This window comes from Lepidothrix coronata, unplaced genomic scaffold, assembly GCF_001604755.1.
Source record: "Lepidothrix coronata isolate B3197 unplaced genomic scaffold, Lepidothrix_coronata-1.0 Scaffold17, whole genome shotgun sequence".
NCBI classification, from domain to species: Eukaryota; Metazoa; Chordata; class Aves; order Passeriformes; family Pipridae; genus Lepidothrix; species Lepidothrix coronata.
Window position 1 is genome coordinate 1,875,224 of NW_016690197.1, and position 25,286 is coordinate 1,900,509.

Below are 25,286 nucleotides of genomic sequence, written 5' to 3' on the forward strand. Positions count from 1 at the left end.
TGACAGAGGAACTTGAGATCTAAGAGGCCAGGCTGGAGGCATATGAATTACCATAGCTGCCATACTGCTTGAGCTCTTAGACAGCTGAAAATGAAGGAAGTCCTGACTACTAATTACATGTAAGAGCCAGCCCTAAATGGAAGATAGATTTCTCTAGTAGCCTTTGCTTAGGAAGTTTTTCAGTGCATCTCCCACTTGAATTAGCTTTAATTCCACTCTGGCATTTTACTCTTCAGAAACAAACCAGAGGAGAGGGATCATTGCTTACAGGAAAAAAACCCCTGAAAATAACTTCTCAAAGCTGCTGTAAGATACAAATTAAATAGAAACACTAAAATATTTCATCCAAAATTCTAACCAGAATTACTACATTAGCAGCTGAAACTGGGTAGGAAGAGATTTGAACTTTTCAGGAAAATTAAGACAGCAATGAGGTCTTTATAAAGTATTTGCTACCATATATTGCTACCATATCATCCAACTGCACCTTCTCCATTTGGAATCTAGACAAAGGCTGCACTTTTGAAGCAATGCCTTATGGTCTCCACTAGAAATATTTTATGAAAATCTTTCTCCAGTGGAAATAATTTCATTAAAAAAAAAAAAGTTAACAACTGCTAAAGCTACAAGAATATATATATACTTTTTCCTGGTAATTAATTCTTTTGGTATTCATGGAAATCACATTAACTACTTTGATTTCTATTAGTATTCATGAGGAGGCCATGTGTAACTCCTTTGCTGGTCTTTCAGTAGTTTAACCTGAATAAATGTGCACTTATTGTAATTAGTTTTGGTAGCACTTTATGGCCCTTTCAGAATCTTTCACTTTAATACAGTAGTGACGCCCCATATTTTTGTAGCATCTATAACCTATGAAGCTCAAAATGGCTAAGGAACGTTACAAGAGGAGACGCGAAACATACTGCAGTGAAACTTGCTAAGGACACAAAGCAAATCATATAGGAAGGGGGAAAACAAAATTCAGGAGTTTTGGCTTCTGGACCGTGCAAAAAATTCCACTTTCTGTACATTACAAAACTAGCACATGTAAATACTCAACTTCATAATTTTGGCATTTTTTTTTAAACTGATTGTCTGTGCAATTCTTTGCGATTAGAACTGAACCATCTACACTGATGTTCAGAGGCAGCTGACACAAAACCAGACTACTTAGTTATCTTGTTGACGAGCCAGAGAATCCATCAGGGAAGGTGATAATGGAAGGTTTCAGTTTTTGGATGAAAGCTGGTTCTTGCATGGCTGGTTTAGAGCATGGGTGAGCCTCAGGTCAGCCTGCAAAAGGCCATAACATAGATAGATTCTGACAAAGGCAGTGAGCAATTTTGGGAAATTATCTTCCAGTCAGCTGGGGTCTTCAGCCTGCCAACATTCAAAAGTATGATCATGCATCAAATTACTTAGCACCAAGCAGGTAAAGTTCTGGCTCCAGAGAAATCAGGATTTCATCCTGTGAATTTATTATTGTGAGAGCAGAAATAACACCCTCGGGGTTCAGTCTAGAATGACTCAGAGCCACCAACATGTACAGTTTCCAGAGAGAGATAAAAATCAACACTGTGCACTGACCAGACTAAATCAGTCCACAGATGCATCCATTAAACCTTGGGAAGGTGATGAACCAGAGGCAGAAATGAGTTTCCCTTACATGTAATATCATGTCACTGACAATGCATCAGACAGCTCCAGATGGATTAAGAAGCTAAATAACCTCAGATACAGAAGCCATCATACCCATAATGATACACTGACAAAGAGGACCTGAAAAGCACAAGTACCTTGAAGGTTAACACCTTGAAACTTTCAAAGTCAATAGCAGCAGAATTTTCCACTATTATTGTAACCTGAGCCTCATTCAGGACAGTCTGGGGAACCACTCGGAAGATGCCACCAGGTCCAACAAGACGGAGGTTGAATTTAGCATTGGCTCCCTGTGAACAAAAGCAGATACAGCATGGTTTTCAGTGAATGATGCATTTCTTACAGCCTAGATTGCTCTGATTCTTCAAACTGTACAAAACAAGAATGGGTCTTACTGCTTAGAGCCCTCTGCTTTCCATCCCTTGGGGAAGAGACTGCTAAGAAGCTTAGTTGTATAATCCCTCCAGCCCTGGTCACAAGACAGACACAGCTTTTCTTAAAATAGATTGACAAGCTTGGTTATTCTTTCAGTCATAATGGAAAAACCTGCAGCAGGATTGGCTGAGAGAGGGATCTTGTGGCAAGCAGCCTTGGGCTTCGTGCCACACACTGTGAGCTACTGCAGGTGACAGAGATGACAGCACATGCACATCAGCAGGCAAGTCCTGCCTCTTCCTCGTTCCTGTTAAGGAAAGACAACTGAAGTACTTGAGCAAGGACAATGGAACCCTAAAAACCCCAGTCTTATAGAATGGTTGGGGCTGAAAGGGACCTTATAATTCACCATGTTCCAACCCCCCTGCCACAAATAGGGACACCTTCCACTAGATCAGGTTGCTCAGAGCCCCATCCACCAGGCCTTGCACACTTCCAGTGTTTGGTCTGTGTCTAAGAACTCACAACCTGGGAGTTTTTAGGGATGATCAAGATGCAGAGTCACAAAGACATGCAATTTTCAAACAGAGGTGATGCTCCACATTTTGGACTGACTGGATTAAGCTAGCCCAGAGTTGCAGGCACTAAACCTTCTGGAAGTTGATGCACCTGGGGGTTGGAAAGGACCTCCACTTGTGCAGAATAAAATCTTACACACACACTTGTCAGCTCCAGGTGAAGTGAGAAGCCAAATCCCATGACAGAGATAAACTTTCTAGCCGGAAAGAATATGGGAAGCAGCAGTATCCAAAAGGTTACCACCACTTGTGTGCAAGTTGGGGAGAATGAGCCAGAGCCAGATGGTCAGACTGATTCTCTTAAACCAAACTGGAATGTGAAAGAAGATGAAATGGGGATTCTTATATTTCTGCCTTACAGAGAAGATGAGAAAATGAGCTGAGCCCACCACACCAAACTCTAAGTTCACCAGTTTCTCAAACAATGTCATGTTTACACTGTGACAGACAGATTCACTGCCTGGCTGGTGTCATGTTCTCCCCCTAGCATGAATCTTGAGATGAAAAATTTCTAATAATAACTTGCAAACAGGACAACTCTACTTTCAGCTCTATCCCTGGAGGGCTTGTTATGAGCAGCTCTGGATGCAGCCCGAGTTCATGTTAAGAGAAAAAGCATTCAGCAGCAGTCCCTTAAGGGAAACAAAATGACCTTGGATCCAAACTCAGTGGTCTGCATTGTTTGGTCACACAAATCCAGTCCCCAGCTACAGAGATGATGACAGGGTCTCTTTTGCTGGACACTAAAGCCAAACACACAATGCCAGAGCTCCTGAACTATGGAAGATAGTGCTGATGGCAAGAGTGGACAGTCTGACCACACAAAGTCCTCTGCACTTGGGACTGTACATGACTAGAAGAAGGGTGGCATGGGATGGGAAGAGAACTGCCTCCCTCCAATAACTGAGTGATTTCTGCCAGTGATGTCCACTGAACCCAGGTCTGCTCAGAGCAAGACAATGTCTCCAAGCAGACAGCCATGGGACACAGGAAGGACTGAAGGAACAGCAGCACTGAGCCCTAAGCTCTGCCTGTTGAAGAGGTCTGGGGGAGAAATTTCTACCTGATTTTCTTGCATGTAAAGATGGCATTTCTATCTGGCCTACACCAGACTTTGCCCACAGCTTCCTCCTCCTCACCTGTACCATCCACTCCCCCAAAAGGAAGAGTCACTAATGGCTGTGACAGAAACAGACATGTTTAATTTTTTTCCTCTCTACACACTCATCTTATGTGGAAGGGAAAACATTGCATTCTCTGCCTTAAAAGAAAAGCAACCCATCCCCTCTAGAGCAATGCCTTACACTGCACTAGGAAGCTTCTTGAAGAAATCTATACAGTGTATTTATCAATGTTTTCTGCTTATTTTACAGCCTAACTTACAGCCTGAATATTTTGTCAGCCTAGATATATATTTTGTCTCTAAATAGAAGAGATGGGTTTTGTTTCTTTCCTTCTGCAGCAGCAGCCCCTGTGACAATAGCAGGATAGACGTAGCACTGCTTTGAAAGCAGTCATTTATCTGCTTGCTGCAGAGCAGCAGAAGGGAAGGGGAAGAAACCAGTGGGTTTGATAAAGTACAATACCATCAAACCAGCACAATACTAAGCACAGTTACAGAAGAGAACCCTTTCCAATAGTAATATAGTTCTCAGAAGCATTAAGCTTTTTTTCTTGTCACTACCTAACCTCAGGCTAACTCAGATGGATGTCATTCATACAGTATTTAGGGATCCCTATAGCAACCATCACCATAGTATCTACCGGCATCACAGGTCAGTTAGACTGCAGGCTGAGATGGATGGAGTCTTCTTTCCTTTTCCTTTAACTGGATAGAGTTAGTTTGGCTCTGGTATAATTTTTAAGACAACCTAAAAGTATCAGTCCAGTGGGAATGATTTATCAAAGCATGCACTGCAGACCTTGACTGTAACATAAGGGCCAGAAGGACAACATATTGTAATAAAAACAATGTAAGGGTACAGACTACACTGTTTCCTGCAGGGGTTGGAGATGATACAAACAGCATCTTCCCTTTAGTGAAGTTACTAAAAGGATTGGAACCTCTAAGTAAATTGCCAAAGGGAGTATGTTGTTGGATATTACACTGGCAACAATTGAATGTAACCAATACTTAGGGGAAGTTCATAAGGACTGTTCAACTTCAGTTGCCACAAGAACTGGGCTGCAGGTTTAGGACCACCCTTGTCATTGACAGTATATGACAGACTAACTGTACTTCTTGGTCCAGGCTCTCTGTGATATTGGGCCCTACAACTACTGTGTCTGTCCTAGGCTTTTGGGGAATGCAGGTGAAATAGCTGAATTCCTAAAATGACATTTCCCCATCTGACAGCTCTTTCTAGTCTTTGAGAAAATAAGACAGGAAAAGTGAAAGTCCATTTACCTGATCTGAATCATTGACTGTGATCTTCAATCCCCTTAAGATTTCACCCTCTGGGGGATGTTCATACATGGTCAGTTCAAATCTGTTCTGGGGACCATTTTCTCCGTAGAACGTTGGTGGGTGGTTGTTGAGGTCGACCACACGTATAGTCACCATGGCAAAAGTGTGCTCGGAGGTGTCACCTTCCTGGCTGACTTCTGATGCCTGCAGCAGGCAGGAGAAAGAAAGGAATTATGAGGGTGTTTTCTCTTTCCTCAGATTCACGTTCAGGCATTTTCCCACATGTACAAATCACCTTAACACACTAGCTCGTACAAAGATTCACAGATTTATTTTTCTCTAAAACCTCAGTCCATTTCACACTAAAGTTTATGATGATTAGAAGATTATGGTAATAAACCAGTCCCAACAAAGCCCCAGTGAAAAAAAATCTCCTCCTAGTTTAGTGAGCTTAGTAACTCACCCTAGGTGAAAACAGTTCTCTTAAAACAAATAATCCAATAGAGGCAAGGTAATTGCTTGCCTAAAGTGTTGACAGAATAGAAAAGGAAGACAATGTTTAAATTTACTACAGTACCACAAGTAGTTCATTGTCACGTTGCTGCAAGGACTGCAGTCTTGAATATACTTTGAGAAAAACTGTACTTGGGCTATTTAGGTAAATATTTGAAAAAAGAAAAAATACATACTTTTTTTTAGACTTACAATTCTAGATGAGCTTAATTTAAACTGGATATAGTTTAGACAGACAGGCAAACCTAGCTGTTTTTCTGAACCAAAATATCAAACCTATCTGGGTTTCAACAACTCCAACATGCAGCCCGATTCACTGGATTGAACCTAAGACATTTCTTCTGCCAGGACAGAAACTCTGGCTGATGTTGTTAAAGCAACGGCTATCTCTAACATGCCTTTTTACTGGGAAATACAATACCCTTTTTGTTCCTCAGGTAGATTTTGTAGCCTGCAAAAGCTCTGGGTCACCACATAGATAATTAGGAGATCAGAAAAGCTTGCAAGGGCTTAACTCATCCTGCCTCTGAGAAGCACTAGTAGACTGCAGTGAAGCAGTGTGAATAGAGGAAGAAATGGTGCTCCAGTTTAACTGAGACCATGAGAACTCTGTGATCTCCCAGGTACAACATGCTGCTTGAGCCCACTAGCAAGCAAGGGCCCCTGGGGATGCTGCAGTGGTTCTGGCAATGTGCAAAGCCTCAAAACTGCCTTTAGACAATATTGTTCTTACCATGACAATAATATGCATTTGCTGAAGAAAACTGATTACAATTTAACTCTACACATTCCTTTACTCTCTACACTCTAGTCTTCACAATTTAACTCTACACTTTTAAATACTTTGTCTTTAGAAATTGCTTAAAATAATGCAGCCTGTCACAGGGATACCAGCTCATTAAGGTGTTAGCTCACTGAGGTGTCGACATGTACATGGCTGATCAGTGCCTCAGGAATGGATGTTGATATGATATTGAATGATCTATCCCAGTCCTATTAATAATCACAGATTTGACTGTTACCTATTTTATCATACAGAGGTTACAAGACATTAATTCCCAGTTTAGCAATAAAATCTGGAAACACAGAGAACAGGTATCCACAGATGGTAAAGGACGTTGATTTTCTAGACTCAGAGATGAAATTAGGACAAGATGACTTCATTTGAAAGAAGTAATTTGAGATACTAAATAGGCCAAAGAACAAAAGCAATTTGTTCTGTTTTATACTACCTGGCATTCTGTTCAAATACAGGAGGTAGTTTCTAAAACAGGAAAAGTCAGTTGCCTAAAAGTGGTCACAGAACATACCTGAACTTTTAGTTCATACACTTCTTTCTTGAGCTGATTTGGACTTTTTATCACAGAAATGGCTCCAGTTGTGTTGCTGATTTCAAATGAACCTTCACTTCCTGCAATAAAACCATGATGCTCTAGTTACATGCCACACTCTTTCTCTGAAACAAGCATGAGCAATCAACTGTACACTTCATTACGCATATCTTTGCCACTTTTGAAAAATGAAGCATTTCTATGACTGGTCACAGTGAGATGAAAACACAGATGAGGGCCAAAAAGAGTTTCCTCTCCTAGGAATGGCTCACTGGAGTTCTGCCCCTATGGGTAGCTGTCATCACTTTTCTCTCCCCACCCTGGTAAGGTTCCCTTCAAGCCTCAGCAAAGAGGCATGCAAATTTTTTATTTATTTCTATTATGCTGTCTTTTTTTATATGCTGGTTTAGACAAAAATAGACATTTGTCATTGTAATTAGCAAATGCATAATTAAGTCTCTGAGAAACAAGAACATTTCTCTCACTAATATCAGCTAAGGTGAGAAGTCTGACAATCTGTTACTCTTTCTGCAGACAGCATCTCTGGAGAAGCATCTTCTGGTCTTAAACATTTAGTTGTTAAAAAAACCTCTCAGCCTGTTGCAAGGCCGTCCTGAACAAAAAGGGGTTTTTGGAGTATCTGGGTAAACCCCAAGGTTTCTGCATTGAGGCAGAGTCTGACAGGTAGGATAGGGCTGCAGGCTGACTTTGCTACCACCACCTAGCTTGCATCGATCTGAAGAGCAGATCAGTCACAGGCTGCAATCCCTAGAGACTTCATAAATTTGTGCTGAAGCAAATGCCAGCTTGAAGAGAGGCGGCAGTGTCTCATCATGATATCAGGACCCATCCTGCCATCCCAGCCAAAAGCAGGCTGGTGCCCAGGAAGGGGACTGGCTGGCAGCTCAGGGGGCCCTGTCCTGCTTTGCCAAGGGCCTGTGGCCATCCCTGCACGCTGCCTCACATACAGTACTGACCACAGCCAAGTGTTGAGGCAGAGTCTACCATCGAAAGGAAAAGGGAGGAAATCCCTTCAAATGAAGGAGATCAAGACTTCGGAAATAAAGGATGATGACCTGAAGGCTCAGTCATTTTTCTTTTTCTCAGTCTTAATTCCAATGCTGATTTTTAAACCATCCAATAGTATCCTGTTTTTGCTAATACCTGCAATAACTGTAACTTCATTAAAGCTCACTAGATACAACATAGAACAGATATCGACTCATACAGTGGCCAATTATTAAGATACATTGGACTGGAAAGCGTATTCTGTCTGAGAAGAAGCTTAAGTCAATAGTGGTTTCAAGCCACCATTCTTCATGTTATTGTCTAGGTATCTCAGGGAAATTGGTAACTCAGAGTATGTAGCACTATATGTGTTCCTTTGTACAGCATTTTCAGAGGAAAGGAGCATTTTCCATTATTATCCCACACTCCCTGGACATGAAATGCTTATTAAGAACAAATAATTTCCTATTTGTTGTTAGTATTTTCTTGCTCTTTGACAACCCAGCCTGCAGATATTGAAATAATGGCTTGTAACAAATAATGCCAGTGTCTGAGGTGCAGGGCTAGAAACCTGTTGAGATCTTTTGTTCTCTTCTTCTTCAACCTTCTGTGCACTAAAGACTTTCCCTCTTTTCCATTTTGCACAAAAAAAATCCTTCATTAATGTGCATAAGGAAAGCCAGCTCCCCATTAAGTTGTATTTTCTGCTACTTATCTGTCATCCCCTTCCATCCTCGTTTTCCACTCTTTCTTGAATACTTACTTTTTTTTAATCCCAGAGAACCCTTTTGGTCCTTTTCTGTTTTCTTTGGAAATCTAATATCTCTTCACATTAAACTTATTTTCCTTTGACTTTTTCCCATTTTTTACACCTTCATTTATTCTCCTTAATTAATTTCCCCCTTGTTTATCATATTTTCATCCTACTTCATCCTATTTCATTCTACACCTTTCTTTTCACCTTTTCTCATTTTTCATCTATTGTCTTCTGCAATCTACAACCTTTTCTTTCTAGGTGTTTTCCACCTTCCTTTTACCTATCTATTCCCTTGCATTAAAGAGAAACCTCAGCATGGGTCCCATCTCACAGCCCTCTCTGTTCTCTCTAGACCTGGCTGTTTAGGCCATGTAACACAATGAAGCACTTACTCCATAGCTCTGCAACTGCACCTCAGATTTCTCTTATGAAGTTCCGGGACCCCTCACACTTGGGAACTGGGGTGCCTAGTTGCTAATGGAAGTCTTGTTTTGGAGGAAGAGGGAACAAACAAAACTGAAGTTGTAGCCTGGAATTTAGTTGAGCTAAGTTGTTGACTTCACCAGCTAATGAATCATCAATTCAGCTAAGTTTCACCATTATGGTATTAAAAGACATGCGGCAGACACTTTCAGAATAGCTGATGGAAAGCATTAATCTTCTGATAACACTGCTTTCTTCCACTGCAGTGTATGCCAGTGTCACTTCACCAGCAAATATAATTTCTTCCAAGAAATCAGAGGCTTCACTGTTTAGCCACTTTAATCACAGTATTAATAAAAATGTGCCTCTAAATTCCATGTCTGGGTCTCCCAGTAAGGTCTCTCTCTTCCCAGATTAAATGATAGAGATGCTCAGTAGCAGTGAATGCATTTCCCTTTATGCTTTCTGAAATGACAAGCAGGCTACTGATGCCTAACAAATCAGCAACATTAACAGCTCCAAGCACAGTTCTGTGAAGCAGATATTAAAAGTCACTGAATTGTATCTCAGCTATTCTCTGGTAGACAGGGCTGTGGAGTTGTTTGATGTACCTGACATTATTTCATGAAACTTTGTCTCAGTTTTATTAAGCTCTAGCGTATCCTATTCTAATTTAATGTCAGATCTAGTTTTGAGTGCCCTTCAAATTTCATACATGACAAGCCTACTCACCGTTCACGATGCAGTAATGAATACTGTTAGGCTTTCCTCTGTCTCCATCAAGAGCAACAACAGTAAGGACCTCAGAGCCCTGGGGAGAAATGGGAGATCAGAGTCTGTGTGCCAAGAACAGAGCAGTGAAATTGCAATTGCATGTTAATAAACTGAACTTCTGTAAGTTTTTCTGCAGTGAGATGCTGGGGGCAGAGTGGGTGCTTGTGCTGTATGGGGAGTGCAAAAAGGGCCATTGACTCCCACCCAAGTGCTTGGCTTTGCAGAATGCTGTTTCTTTGACTAACTCTGCCTTGTTCCTACATCAACAGTTTAAATTGTTTCCAGTGACTACTCCAGCTGTGAAACAGCTGCAGACCCCATGTGGTCACAGGGCTGGCTGGTCGCAGGAGCAGTCAGAAGCCATAGCCAGGGACACCTGACTTGAGCCACAGACTTGGACAGGGGATTTGGAGTAACCTATCTGAAACCCAAGGTTTAGTTTGGGTCACTACCAAGATTCACTCTGGTCCCTACTCTGTAGGCTCCTGCATGACTGTGTGCCCCGTGGCCACACAGTCTGCTGAGACACAGCAGCTGCCAAGGAGTCATCAGGTCACTTTGGTTCTACTTAATTGAAGTTCAGACAGGCAGCAAAAGTAAACAGAGATCACAAAGCAACTTGGCCCACAGAACATTTAGGGCATAAAATTGTGATGAAAATGATGGTGATTTAACTGCCCTTAAACCTTCATTGCCATTCTCTCTGCACAAGTAATGTGGCCACGGGCCATACATACAGAACTTGTGTACTGGGGACTGTTTGCTCATATGACTATTCCTATCAGCTCAGAGTGATGATGACTGTTACACTAAAATGCTCACCCAACTGGCAATGAGCTGTGCAATTCAGGCCTGTGAACTAAAGTGTTACTGTTTGGGGCTGCAAAAACAGGGGACATTGAAGTAACTGTCAGTTAATCACAAATGGCAACGAGGAACATTTTCATGACAACCCTTGAGTGAATTTTTCAAACGAGAGCAAGGTTTTGTTAGACCAACTGGAAATACAGAACTGTATTTATTATCATTTATGCTGGAAGCAGCAATAAAATCTGCCTACTGGGCAAAATACAGTGCAATTCCTTTGAAGGTGACAGAGTACTTGTAAATCCTAACAACTCCACCAAGGAGAAAAGAAGCAAGTTTACAAAATTAACACCAAATGTGCAAACACCACTAAAATCAGCTATTGCCTTTCTCTCTGTGGAGTTCATTCTAATAGCAAAACCCACACTGGGAAGGACCGATTCGTGCTCCCATCATTATATCATAATGGTGTAAGTTATGAGCTCAAGCTGGATGTAATTAACATTTATTGACTCCCATTTTTACAGTAAACACTAACTCCTGTGTGCACCTGATAGTTATTTCAAGATCTATATGTAACTATGCAGAATAAATCGATATACATAATATCATTGATTCTAAACACCTGCAAAGTACACAAGCATTACTTCTCTGCCCTGCTGAAATGTAACAGCCTCTGCAGTGAACTGCAGTATATTGTCATGCAAGGGCTGCAGTATACATTGGAGCCAAGGACAGAAAGTAAAGACATGATCGTTCCTGAAACTCAAGGGAAGATCAGCTGAACAGTGTGCAATCACATTGTTAAACAGATCAATAGCCTAATGCTGGGTAATTTCATGGGTAGATACTGTTTCTTGTCCTACGTATGAGGAAAGTTTTAATTAAATCTTATGCATCAGGGCAAAAGCCGATCCATATACAGCATCATATCACTGCTTATACACAGAGAAAACTCATTAGTTTGCAGCTCCAAGCATAACATGTGGCTTAAAGTCCCCAGTTGTAGCTGGTTCTCCTAAGTATATCCTTGCTTGCTTGATAATCTGGTGGGTTTTAGGCCTGGGAGGACTTCCTGGCCCGTTCTGCCTAGCCAACCATCACTGATCAGAAAGTATCCTGCATTTTGGAGGTGTCAGGTTTGCTTCTCCCCAGGTGACGCCCATGGGACAACACAGAGAGTCTGCGGTATTTGGTCATAAATTCTCCCCACATCTTACACAACCAATTGTTGATACCAGAGTGATCACAGACAGAAAATATGAGCACTGTGAGACCACACAAAGGCTTCTAGCATGATATGTTCAGGTGAGGTAACTGGAAACCTGCTTAAGCCTTCAGCCAAGTGCCTCTGGAGGTCTGAGCTATGGAAGAGCTCTTAGTCATCGTCTGTGCTTAGACCAGCATAAATGGGCAGAATCCTTTCTGACATTAATGACAGCAGAGGAAAGCCTTGCATGGCAAATTCACAATAGATGTAAATAAGAACAAGTCTGAGATTTGGTCAGCTCATTTCACCCAGGAGTCAAATCAGAGTTAAGGTCCCATTTCCAATAAAACCTGTGCTAGAAACCATAGGGCCATCCTGACTGAGATGGGAAAGGCTACACTTGTTCTCCCACAGATGAAAACCAGCACTTACTGCGAGCGTATCCTCATAGACATATCCATAGTAGGGAGTCCCGATGAACATGGGAGGAGTGTCCTGAACATCCTCCACATTGATAGTAACTGTTGTTGTGGCTGAAAACACTTTGTTGTCTCCCCTGAGCTTCCCACCACCATCCTAGAAGAGAAGTCATCATCAGGTGCCTCTGCAAATGTCTGCAAATCAGCTTATGGCATTGCATGGACCTCATGACCCTTCAGAAGCAGAGTTCCAGGAATCTTTCTCTCAACACATCAATTAATCTGTGCTGCCCTATTCCCTTCTCTTTCCTCTTTGTCCTGCTCCTTCTCTGATTAGGGAGACAGCTTGCAGTGTCTCATAAGTAATTTCTTATATTAAAAGTGGTTGGGCCAAAATATACAGTCATCCATGATATTTTATTAACAAAACAGGGGATAGGGAATTCAAATTTTTTGATGGGAAAAAAAGAATGCTAGAAACCGACACTAAAAGTTAGCGACTAAGGTCTACAGCTTTTCATCCCATATAGTGTCTTGTCATAAGCACGGGACAATGCACAGTAGCAAGGTAGTGCATTTCTAGGGGGAAATAAACCGTGCACATGCTCAAAGTCTCTTAGGGATTCTTATGTGATAAAGTGAAAGAACAGAGGAGCTGTGCAGCCAAGAACTGTGAGACAGCCACGGTGTATAAACAGTCTGTGGGGACTTGGCTACAGTCAACTCTGCATGACTGATACAGCAGAGCCAATTAGGAAGATGACTCGCAATTTCAGAAGCTTGTAACACCCTCAGTCTCAGAGCACCAGCCGGAGGTCAGTGGTCATGCTGGTGTGTGAGAGTGAGAATTGTTCAACATGTCTACTGTACCAATTCTAAAAATTCCATTTTTTGGAAAAGAGATGCTCTTTTTTTTCCTCCTTACTGCCCCAAAGGCAGCATTAAGGCAAATTTTGTTACTTCTCCTCAAACAAACCTTGACTAAATAAATACATAAAAAGGTTTATACATTTTTCATAAAATATGAGAAACTTGTAAGTAACAGCAAAATTGTCCTCTTTGAACCCATGTGAGTCTGTCTGTGTGACAGGTCCCCACAGGATCCTGAAAGACTTTACTTCAGAATCTATAAACTTTTAATGCCTGTTATGAATCCTCTGTCACAGGCACAGCACTGCTGGGAATGACAGTGGCAAGGGAGGATGTGCAGCAATATTTGCAGGATTTGAATAAGCTGCTGCCATGAGGTAAAAGAGAAGCGAAAGAAAGAAACACCCACAGATATTTCCAGAAAAGAAGTCCATAATTTGTGCTGTGCTGGGTCCAGCTGTGCCCTGTGTCTTACTGTGGATGATGACTGTGACCTGCACTGTCTGCCTGCTGGGAGTTTGTCCTTGTGATGGTAGGGCTGTGCCCTGGCAGCATAAGGGAGCCCTGAGCGTTTGCCTGCACTCAAAGTCTGCTGCTTCTTAAAGCCAGGGTTGCTCACACTAACCCCTCACTTCTATGTGACTCTCCAAACACAGATGACATGAATGATATACGGGAAACCCAATCCCAGATCCTCCAGACATTGTTCAGCAGCAGACACCGGTTACCTTTCCTCCCTCACTTTTCCATGTTACCCCCCACACCTCCAGGCGTTACAGAGGGAGTAACTGCTGCCTGCACGTACAACACTTGTATTTGAACTAATCAGTCCTACTCAAACACAACACCCCACCCTCCTCTAGTTTCAGATAAAAGCCTTATACCTTGGCTACGACGACAACAAAATGCGTTCTTGATTTCTCATAGTCCAGGGTGACCCCTGTTTTGATGCGCAGCACTCCGCTGTGACGGTCTATAGTAAACTTGTTAGCGTGGATGTTCTAGAAGAAAAGGAAAGAAGAAACAGCAAGAGATTACAGGTATGGAAATAAGATTGCCATAGGGATTCATCTTTTATTTCATCTGCTAAGGGAGAAGACTAGAATAATGATATGGTTTGGGTGAATAATGTATTTGATGAATTTCACCTCTGTGTGTTTATGAACAATTCATGAACCGACCACGAGCCTCTCATTATTCAGAATAAATCAGTTACCTCAAATGTAGATATTTTTAATCTTTTAGTGTTTCACTGTGAAATTTTGAACTTTGGTTAACAGCGTTCATGGCATGGAGAGAGGTAAGGAGGCTGAACAGAAAAAAAGATGAGGGGAAAAGGAAGAAGAACAAAAGGTTTACCCCTTAGTGTTTCAAAGTTCTACAATATTAAAAATTAAGCAGAAAGGTTGCATGTATAGATTATTGTCAATATAGTGGTGGTTTGGTGTTTTTTTGCGATATACAAGCAAATTCTAAAAGACATCTGATGTTCAAAGAGGCCTAAAAAATACCTCCCTCCTTTTTTCTGAACTGGAGGTATCCATACAAACACCTTTGTTCTGGTATCCACACACAGTGGCCACTGTCAGATAATCTTGGCCGTTTCAGTAGACACCACCCACCCACACCAAACTTGGGGAGAGGTTTTTTTTCTGTGCAACTTGAGAATTCTCAGAGACTGTGCCAAAAGACATTTTTTTTCAACAAATACACATATTTAGTATCCTTTTCACCACACAAATATGTAAACTAGACATGGAAGTTTGAAATTGCTGTTCCTTGGTTTGTAGTCTATCAGCCCACTGGAAAAAGCTCTATGCGAAACTGAATCCTGCACAGACTGTATTTTAAATGGATCATATTTGTGAAATCAAAGCTAAATTTCATAAGGTACTTAAGGTGTTCTTTCACAGTATACCCAAGCTCTTAACAGGATTAGCTTTAGTGCTATGTAAATATCTTCTAACTTGCTTCTGTATTTGTGTCCAAATTAAATATTAAAACAAATTTACTTTTGGTTTGTTGTTGGTTTTCTTTTTTTTTTTTTTTGTTGTTGCCTCTTGAATAAGGGGAACTGCAGCTAATTTGATTGAAGCTTGTAGGAAGAAGGAATATTAAGGATATAATGCAAAAAGTTGCCCTTTTGGAATTCAGATCTGTAATACAAAAATTCAGCTTTAAATACGGAGCCCTTTCAATTCTTCAGCAGTGGGCAATAACTTAAAGCTGGTGTCAAGCAGTCCCAGCTTTGTCAGTGAGAACACTTAGTACCTCATATTTCACACTGGGATCCAGGTATCAATTATGCACCAGACTGCTACACTAAAGGGTATATTTGGGTTTCCAGTGCGTTTTGCTTTCTAAAGAAAGCCATTTCGTGCTTTAGAAATCCCATAAGTGTACAAAATTACTAGCTGATCTCGCTCTCCTTGTCACTCCAAAGGAAGGGCCCTGCCATGAGAAGTCCTGCTGGCAAGCACAGGAGTATCAGTGACAAATCCAGCTCCCCCTCCTGCCTGCTGGACTGCCCTTGGCTGCTTGCAGTCAAACCACATACGTTTTGTCAATGCTTGTTTTCTTATGCACAGTACAAAATTGGTCCAATTGGCACTAGGACTGGCCCCACCCTCAAAATCCATTTTTAATCTGCCTTCTGAGATCTCAGTAAATAAGATTTTTGAAGGTACAGACAATACCTTACCTGCAAGAAGTAGGTGATACTTCCTCCAGAACCCGTGTCTTTGTCTATTGCCTCAATCTTAAAGATACTGCTGCTGGAGGGAGTGTTCTGTGACCAGAAAGAGTTACCAGTGACACAGAAGCAGAAAACCAGGTGAGTTAGAAGAAGTGAAAAATGAGCATGCAAGGAGGCAGAAAAAGAGAGTGATGGTAGAAAGAATGTAAGAGCACTGAGGGAAACAAAGAGCAGAAAGCAAAGAGGGAAGAGGTGGAGAAGTAGAAGGAAGAAATACTTTGTAGAATAAAAATAACAGAAAATCTTATCTAAGACAGAGTGTATCCTATTCCCATTGTAGTCCACTCTAAAGTTTCTCAGTGACTCATATCTTGGACCTTACTCCAAAACCAGCACACCTTAAGTACCTACAGACTTATTCCCTAAGTTTGAAGTGAATATTAAATATCTACCCTAACCCTAAACCAAAAGAATGCAAGTTAGTCCTGCACATCTTGTTGTTTTGCTGAAAACATACTAGCCCCTCTTTACATCCTGTAGAAATACACTTCCATTATGCAAAGGAACTTCACCAACCTCTGGGACTCCGACTATGTAAGGTGTATTGATGAACTCTGGGCTCTCATCATTAGCATCCATTACAAGGATCCTGACTTTTTCAGAAACCTGGAGTAGAATATAAAGAACACATTTATGGCTCAAGCTGTTTTTCAACATGTACCCATTTATTTGCCTGCTAAGCTGTAGTCAAAGGCAATGACAAACTGTGTTGCAATAGAACATCTGTGCACTACCAAGACTGAGCACATGTAAAAGAATACAGAAAATCCTCTAATCCAGAAGAATTTCCTTTGTGGAAAACACTCAGATACCTCAAAACTAAAGAATAAGCCTCAGAGTATTTTATAAATTACAGATTGGGTCTGATTTTCAAGGATTTTTTTGTTTCTTTATGGCATTCAAGATACCATGACACATTTTATGGTATACATAAATGACTGTAAAAGTTGGTACTTGAAAGCCATGAGCATTCATTTATGCCTTGTTTGGTATCATGATATTAGGCTAATAGCATGCATAATCTGGATGTACAAATACATGCTACTAAAATGTAACAAGCCATTTTAAACAAAACCTGTGTTTTCCTGTAAAAAATTCAGAAGCAAATGTATTTGACTAACAAAGCTTCCTAGTTATTTGCAAGTAGACATGTGGATGCAATTCCATTATTTCCTGTTTACAGAGGTTGCCAGGGCAGTTTTGCCTGTAAGATGCTGGCACCTCCCAAACATTTCTAGCAGTTATCTCAATTAATTTGTTTGAGATGAGGAGGAGTTCTAGTGTTATCCAGTCTTGTGCATAGTAAGAAGGTCCTGCTTTTGTGGCACCTCTAGTAATGAAGCCCATGTCCTCCTATTGGCAGACTACTATCCTGACTGTAACAGCATCAGTCCACAAATTGAAAATGAAGTAGGAATGGATGCTTGTGCAACGCCTCAGATAAATCCCTAATGATTAGACATGATCAAAGCTTTATCCAGCAGCAGACAAGAAAACTCCCACCACCTTAGCCTAAGCAAATCTTCTTAATGTCATGCTAGAGAAACACTGTGGAGGTGGAAGGACAGTCAGTTCTTGGGTGCCCAACACTAGTTCCTATAATATCATGCATTTCTCCAAAAAGCCTACGTATCTTAGGCATGAATCCTATTGCAGTGGCAGGGAGACCTCATAGGAAGCTGCTGCAATTCTGCAGTAATTCTGCAGGCCACTAAGTTCATCTTTCAGCTCACACCACATTGTAATTATCCTCAAATAGCTGAGCAAGGAGATGGAGTGACACTTGAGTTACTGTGAGTTCAGCTGCTCTTGGAACAGGAAGTAAAACTCTGATGACATTATGTTTTCTGATAAAATGAGATAGTCCCTGCAAGGTAATTTAATAAGAGGAGGTATGTGGGGACAGAGAGTTTGACAAGCTACAGCATAAATACTTACTGTACTCATGCCATCTGAAATACTGACAATAACTTCAATCTCATCTTCCTTCTGTAAATCAAGAAAGTTCCTTTGTTAGAGAGATGGTGTTTGCCCTGATTGCAAAAGGGACTGCAGATTTAAATGTGTCTAGGCAAGTAGATGATAGTAGCAACTAATCCCACAAAGCAATCACAGCACAGGCTTGGAAGACCCCTCAGAAACTCCACCTCTGGGCTCCTTGGACCTTCTGTGGCTACTGTCCCAGAATGTGACCTGTTGTCACACAACAGATCTGGGAATCCCTGTTGTTCTGTAAAGTGCTAATGAAAATCTTTCATCTTTCCCAAGAAACATTCCCTTAAAAAGGCATGGTTGGTTCAAATTTTTTCTGTCTCAGCATGCAGTATTTTGAAGGGTTTACCAAGTACTGTGTACCTTTCTCTGTGAAGGAGATGTGAAGGATTCAATGCCTGTGTTCCCAGAATAAGGCTGCCTTTAGGCCACTATTGCTGGGAACATCTTTAACCCACATAGTTACATTGATTAAAGGGCTGTGATGAACTAGAGAAGTGTCCTGGAACATTGCTTACACAAATCTCTACTTACTCCAAATGACAGGAAAGTCCCCTGTCTGAGGATTTGAGGACTGTAACTGCCCCTAAGCTCTTGATGGGGTGTGGGTGGGAGAAGATAGAAATAAAGAATAAACTTCTCTTTTGACAAAAGCTGGACAGATAGCAGCTGAAAAATTTGATAGCAGTGTTAGTGGTACAAGTCAACTGGAAAACTACGTGATGAGTGAAGTATCATGTCTTAGAATTGCAAAGTGTATTACATGATTCAGATGAAATGAGCTGGCATTGTCCCTCAAAGCCACAGATCAAATTAAACTGAGAAAAGCTCTACAAAAACCTAGAGTGGTGCCATTTGACTGTACCTCTCTGTCAAGCTCCTCGATCAGCGTAACATTTCCAAGGTTCTTGTCAACAGAAAAGTAGCGTCTTGATCCAGCTTCATAGGTCAGGTCATATGTCACAGGATCCCCTTCTGGATCAGTTCCATTCAGAGTGTACACATGGGTACCTGAAAAATTGACATTCAACAGCATTTCCCTGTGGTTACTTCAATCAGTGAATATTTCACTAGTCTGTTCCTTAGGAATTTATCTACCCTGTGGCAGGCAAAAGTTTTGCAAATCAAATCCACCTACTGGGAAGTATGGATAAGCAGACAGTTCAATAGTCCTGGTGACCACCTTTTAGCCAACTGGTTAAATCAAATTTATGAGTGCTGGTTTCTGTCCCTTCAGGCCCTTTCCTGTGGAACTGAACCTACATCAATACTGCTCACATACAAGTGTTTACATAGGTGACAAGCTCTCGACTAACTCTTGGCCCAAGTGAGCCAAAGTGATGCTAATGTACAACTGGGTGACAATCTCAGCAATACCAAAAGGTTGTCACAGATCTCTGCTCTGTGGGAACAAGAGAACTGCAAACTAGCAGGCAGAGAATCTGGCAAATGAAGGGAGTGCTCCTGCAGGACTGGACCCAAGCTCTAGAACTCTGGAGGCGCAAGGACATTTTTAGACTTTCCCACTTTCAGAACTAATAGATGTAAAACTCTTTTTTCCTACTTTACTCCCCCTCATTAGCCTTCTCTTATTAAATTCTCTACTTGATACACCCACTCATGCTCATACCAATGAAAAAGTTTTTCAACTCATCAATGTACTTCCTTCACAACCAGGGGGTAGAGATTGTTATTTCTATTTCTAAACATTTGAGAAGCTGGTGCCAGTTTTTCCAGTAAACTGACTTTGTGTATCATAAATGATACTTCCTGGGGGAGTTATAACACTCATGTTTTCAAAACATGGTAAGAGTGTTTATTAGTATTATTTTTTTTAAATTCCATGTCTGTCATCCTCCTGTGCATTAATACCTTCATTCAAATAACTTCAAGCACTTTACAAATACCAGTTAACTAAACCTGAAATATAAACCACTGTCGTTGTTTCCTTTCAATCCACTGTGCCTTGGGTAAATTACCTGAGATATTCAAGTGGTAGAGGTTAAGCACAGAAACTGTGCTTTACATCTAATGAAGTCCTCTGCACTGGAAATACTGTAGCCAAGTGACTCACTGGTTAGTAGTGGGTTTTGTTCATGCATGCAAATCAAATATAAGATGGAAAGATCCCTGCTAAGAAAATCAGCACAAAGCTAAGGAAGAACACTTTAAAGGGAACCCAGAAGACTCCAGTTTTAAACTGCTCTGGCCCTGAGTTTCAGAGATTTTTAATTCTATACTCAAAAATCACAATCTTTTTCTTGTCTCCTCTCTGCAGTGGCAGTGGGGTTTTCCCCTGACCTGATCCACAAGCTTCTGTTTAACTCTAGGGCTTTGGCTGATGTGCCCATAGCACTCACAGGTCAGCTTCTCAAATGTTTCTTCACTTTTGCAAGGCAACTTTTCAGATCTCATTTGCTTATTCCTTGGCATGCAAACTGTGAAGCTGCTCGGTGCTTAATGGACATGCAACATCGGGGCATCAGTGGTGATATTTAGAAAACATGGTTGTCATGTTGGCATAGCAAAAGATTATGCCAAGTCATGTGGAATCTGTTCTCACTTATGAGCAAACTCTCTTATGATAATTACCAGGGCAATATTTGGGCAACTTTGTACAGAAAAATGTTCACATTGCAAAAATCAGTGAGCCTACAGGAGCACAAACAACAGATCCTGTTACGAGCTGGTTCAGCTGGCCAACAAATAGTCAAGACTTGCAAAAGAAGTTCACAAAATTACAAAACACTTTCTACATTTTTCTTTCACTTTTCCCACAAAACAGAGTAGAAAACAACAACACACTGTAAGTGTGATCTCTGAAAATTATTAGGGAAATACAATGAGCAGTATGGTGAGGCTTCTCTGACTGCAACAGCTGAACTGTGTAAGTACAAGGAAATGCAAAGAGAGGAATAAATTGGGGCTAATTTAAAATAGTGTCCTGAAAGGACATCTGCCTCCTGATATTGCTGTCTACATACGAGACAGATATTTGAAGACTTCTGAAGGTTCTACAACACCAGCATTGACTCATTTATTCTTGTTTTCCAAAAGCTTTGTCTTAATATCTCAGCTGGGGGCCAAAGGGAGAATTCAGGTGTCAACTGTCAGCATCTGAGTGACACAGTTATCAATACACTGCTTTTCTGCAGCCTTTTTTGGTCATTAGTTGTTTCTACTTCTTACTTGCTTTTCTGCCCTTCTTATTAGCTTTTCCTGTGCCTTTCATTCTACATACCTCTGCCTATCCTGCCTGTTTCTAGCTCACACAATTGTCTTTGGTAGCTGCTGACCAGTGTTGTGCGGTGGAAAACCAGGATGGACATCACATCTGAGGTCTCTTGGAGCCTGTGAGCAATGACCAGGCACAAAGTCTAGTGCTGTGGCTGCCCTGAAATACCCATGCTGGTAGTACACCTACTATAGACCATTCCTCAGGGATTGCAGGGCTGGAGAAAAACAGACTCTGAAAGTTTATGTGAACACATTTGAACCAGGGCTTGTTCTTCCAATATTACAGTTTTCTTTCCTACATTTTCTATGAATCGTCTTATAAGCAAGACAGGATTTTTCTTGCTGTTAAATGTGAGAAAAAACATTAATATTGATACAGACTGAGATTACTGAGGTTTTTGAGCAAGTAATGATGGACATCATTGATCTTTAAACTGGACCATTTGCTTTTTAGCTAAAGCTGATACTTCATTTTTCATAGTACAGAACACTTCTGTGCCTTTTCATTGTAGATCAAAATTTATTTCTAACTCATTATAATTCCTTATTTTTTCCAATTTGTAATTTCACTGCACAGTACTCTCCATATCATTAACACCCCCGGGAACACTTCTCAGCACAGTGTTAATGCCAATTAAAAATCTCTTCTCAGTGTGCTGCCTCTGCTTGCTGAAAAGGAAAAAAACGAAGAAGACAGATAAAATCTAATCAGTGAATACCATGTAAACAGCCTCTCCCTGTCAGAAACATATGGGAACAGAAGAGTCTTTATTGGGGATATGGCAAATGCCATGTAAGGGCCCCAGCTGGAAGAGCAGGATGGTCTGAGTACCTAGGGGATGATGCAGCAGGCTGAGAGAGGGGAGTCCCGGGGAGCTACTCACTGCTTCCTGCTATGGCTGCTTCCCAGGAGCAATGCCAGGCTTTCACTCTGTTTTCCTATTCCATCTTAAAAAGTCATTTGCTCTCTGCTCCTGCCACTCGGGCTAAATGGCTGTCCCATGATGCCATTGCTCCATTTTACTTCAATTCTGACTCAAATTTAATCACAGCCAGCCTCTGCCCACAAGCTCTGGGGCTGGTTTTACCCTCTCACTGAACACACACTCTCCCTTTCTTGCTGTGCAACACTCAGCAATCAAATCCCCCTCATCAGTTAAACAAGACAAGCACATTTTGGACTCATGCTTAGTCCTGCCATTGTCCTTGCCACCACAGCTGACATCTGTTAACAAGATGCTGACAGGGATATCCATGGCCACGTTCCCAGGACAGGATACCTCTGTTCCCAGTGTCACAGCAAATACCATCTTGCCTGGGGTTACATGCCTGCTCTCCACCTGTCCTAGCCAAGGGTCATTTCCCCATCAGGAAAGGAAGTGGACAGTTAACACAAAGCCTACAGACGGCTATTTTACACTCCAAGCTCATCCCAAGCAAAGAGGAGCACAGGTTCCTGGAGGACATCGACTACACACCATGGGTACCTCAAAAATGTCTCCTTTCTCATTCACTGCCAGCTACTCCTCCTTCCAGAGCATACCCAGGCAACTCCTGCTCCCTCCCTGCACCCTGGTGCACCAGCTGGCTGGCAAAGTGGCGACATGGCCAGGATCAGCAGCTCAAAAGCCACAGATGCTATAGCAGCAGTTGAAACAGGCCTTGCAGCTGCAAATGCCTGCCGTAGGGAGAGGGGATATTGCAGCAAACACTCAGCATGGGGCCTGAAACTTCACCCTACAGACAACAACGTGTCCTTGCAGCACCCACAGCAACCAACTCCAAGGAGAAGTCATTTGAGGGCAATTTTCTGATGTATCTGCAGTTTCTCTCACAAGACTTAAAACAACATTGGAGGCTGTAACACTTGCAAGTCCTCATCACATCTCTGTGCAGTGCTCAGCTTTGTGGGGGGCTTTGCTCTGTGCACTGGCTTGCTTTGCTGCACTGGTGCAGAAGGCAGGCTGTGCCTAACACTTCTGTTCTGGTAGCCTCCCAGCTTTCCTAGGAGTGGATCAGGGGGATAAAAACAAGGAAGGAATGGCAGATACCCGAGGGGACAAGGGGATCTCTACCCAGTGAGCTGTGACTGATGTGAAGAAATGAGATCAGGAGCATGTAGGAACGGGGTAAGTTTGAAGGATGGATGGAACTGAGGGGGTCAGTCAGCCAGTGATAGGTGGCTGGCAGCTGTAGCTTTGATCAAAGAACTGCCACTGCAAACTGGCTTTTAATGGGGGGGGGGGGCAGTGCTCACTTTGGGGGCAAGGGTAAAAACAGAAAGGAAAATTCAAGGATAAGAGGCATGCAGAAATCTCCAGAGCACTGATGATGGTTGGGCTTTGAGAGAGTAATGAACTTAGGCCTTCTGAGCATGCTTCAATCCCCTGCCCTGCAGCTGTTCCCAGCCCCACTCTGTCCCCACAATGAGGTCTTACAGGGATTAAGAGGTAAGATGAAACAAACAACCTGAAATAGCATCCCACTCATGGCTTAAGACTTTGATTAGGAGCACACACATTTTGCATGTACACAGGCAACTCTCCACAAAGAGCTAATTACCCACCTGCCCTGCCAAACAGCCACAAACTACAACTGCTACTGCAGTTCATAACTTTTCCAATTCTTCTTAAGCCTGGCACTGGAGGGGGCTGCTGTCCTGGCTCTTCTTACCTTAAGGGGTCTCATGCTCTGCAGCAATAAATAGCACCTGGAAATCTGCAGATACGTTCAAGCATTCGCACAGAAATAGTATTTGCTGGTTTTATGATAACATGGTACATGGTACAATGTATGCAACTTGGTAGACAAGTATCAACTATCTGTAAATAAGCAAAATTGGACAAGGGAAAAGAAGGTCAAGTTAGGGATGATATGAGCATGGGAATGAATTTGATGTGTCCATGCAGCTGCAGCACTGCAATTTCTTTTTCTACAGTCACACAGAGAATCCATTGTCTCCTTTCAGTGTTCCAAAATGTTGCATGTCCCTTGCCTGCACATGCCTGGGAATATAACTAACACGTACCACTTTGTAAACTGCTTGCAATCTGAGCAGGGCCAAAGACTGTAAAATTTCTGGAGGTTCATTAAAGCTGCTGTCCATGGCATTGCTCAGATCAGACACCAGCTGCTGCCAAGAAAAACATCCTGCCCAATAACTCCAATTTTTATGTAAGGACAGAGAAGACCTAATAGCAACCTGCCCATTTTTGCAGAACATAAGCCTGAGTGAAGCCATCCAGAATCAAACATATGGAAGTTTTAATTCCCCTGTTTTGTCACTGATCATCCTGCTCAAAATGAAAACATGACTCCTGGAGTGTGGATGCCTGGGACTACACATGGACATGGGAGCCCAGATTCCTTCTCCTGCTTCTGGAGGAGATTGGGGCAGAGTGCTGAAGAACAACAGCCTCCTATTCAGTGCGATACCCTTCACTGGGGCCACAGAAAAGGGCCAGCCTGGTAGACATTTAGCAGGGGCAATGTGTGAGCCCTCCTTGAGCCCCAGCACAAAGCTGACTGTGGTCTCATGTGAACGCTGGACTGTTGCCCTGTACAAAGCTGAATGCACACCCAGCACTGCAGCACCGAAGTGTCAGTTCCATTTGTACCCTCCTCTGGGAGCCTCTCTGCCAAAGCATTCCCGAGGAGGGGCTGTGCTGGCACGGGCAGCAGGTACCAGCAGCAGTTTGCATTAAGCAAACCCCAAGCAACCACACTCCCATGGAATATGCAAAAGCGCTTTCAAAAGAGAGGACTTTGCAGTACTCATAGCTGTTTGGCAAAGTGTTCTGGGAATTAGCCCAAAGAAGCACTGGCAGCTGCGTGGCAAAGCAACCACACTTGAACTTCTCAAAAGTAAGGCCTTATCTCCCTTTTCCAAGGGTTTCTACAGGCCCTTTGGAGCTTTCAGCAAGAAGCTGCTTCTCTCTTGTTTTTTAAACCACACTTATACATCAAATTAGAAGTACAAGCCAGCCAATTTAAACACATGTAAACATATTCTGGATGAAGCCAACAGGCATGATGCACAGTAGGACTGAAGACAGAGCAGCTTGAGCTTTATCACTGCTGCAACCAAAGCACAAACTCTTCAGGGACGTCTGTACACCCAGTCTAGTTGCTAACGTTACAAAAGCACATGCAGAAGCCCATCAGGTAT

At 42.1% G+C, this 25,286-nt stretch overlaps 1 protein-coding gene across 1 annotated transcript in view; it reads right to left on the reverse strand.

Annotated features, from left to right (window-relative positions):
* The window catches only part of CDHR1 (cadherin related family member 1), a 43,996-nt gene that overhangs the window by 15,795 nt on the left and 2,915 nt on the right, over positions 1-25,286 (reverse strand). The window contains exons 3-12 of the mRNA XM_017806922.1: positions 18,747-18,892; positions 17,828-17,878; positions 16,406-16,495; positions 15,836-15,922; positions 14,019-14,135; positions 12,278-12,421; positions 9,787-9,865; positions 6,846-6,946; positions 5,023-5,226; positions 1,800-1,952 (exon numbers count right to left, since the gene is read on the reverse strand). Coding sequence (XP_017662411.1) covers positions 1,800-1,952; positions 5,023-5,226; positions 6,846-6,946; positions 9,787-9,865; positions 12,278-12,421; positions 14,019-14,135; positions 15,836-15,922; positions 16,406-16,495; positions 17,828-17,878; positions 18,747-18,892 — 1,172 coding nt within the window. The remainder of the gene's footprint in view (positions 1-1,799; positions 1,953-5,022; positions 5,227-6,845; positions 6,947-9,786; positions 9,866-12,277; positions 12,422-14,018; positions 14,136-15,835; positions 15,923-16,405; positions 16,496-17,827; positions 17,879-18,746; positions 18,893-25,286) is intronic.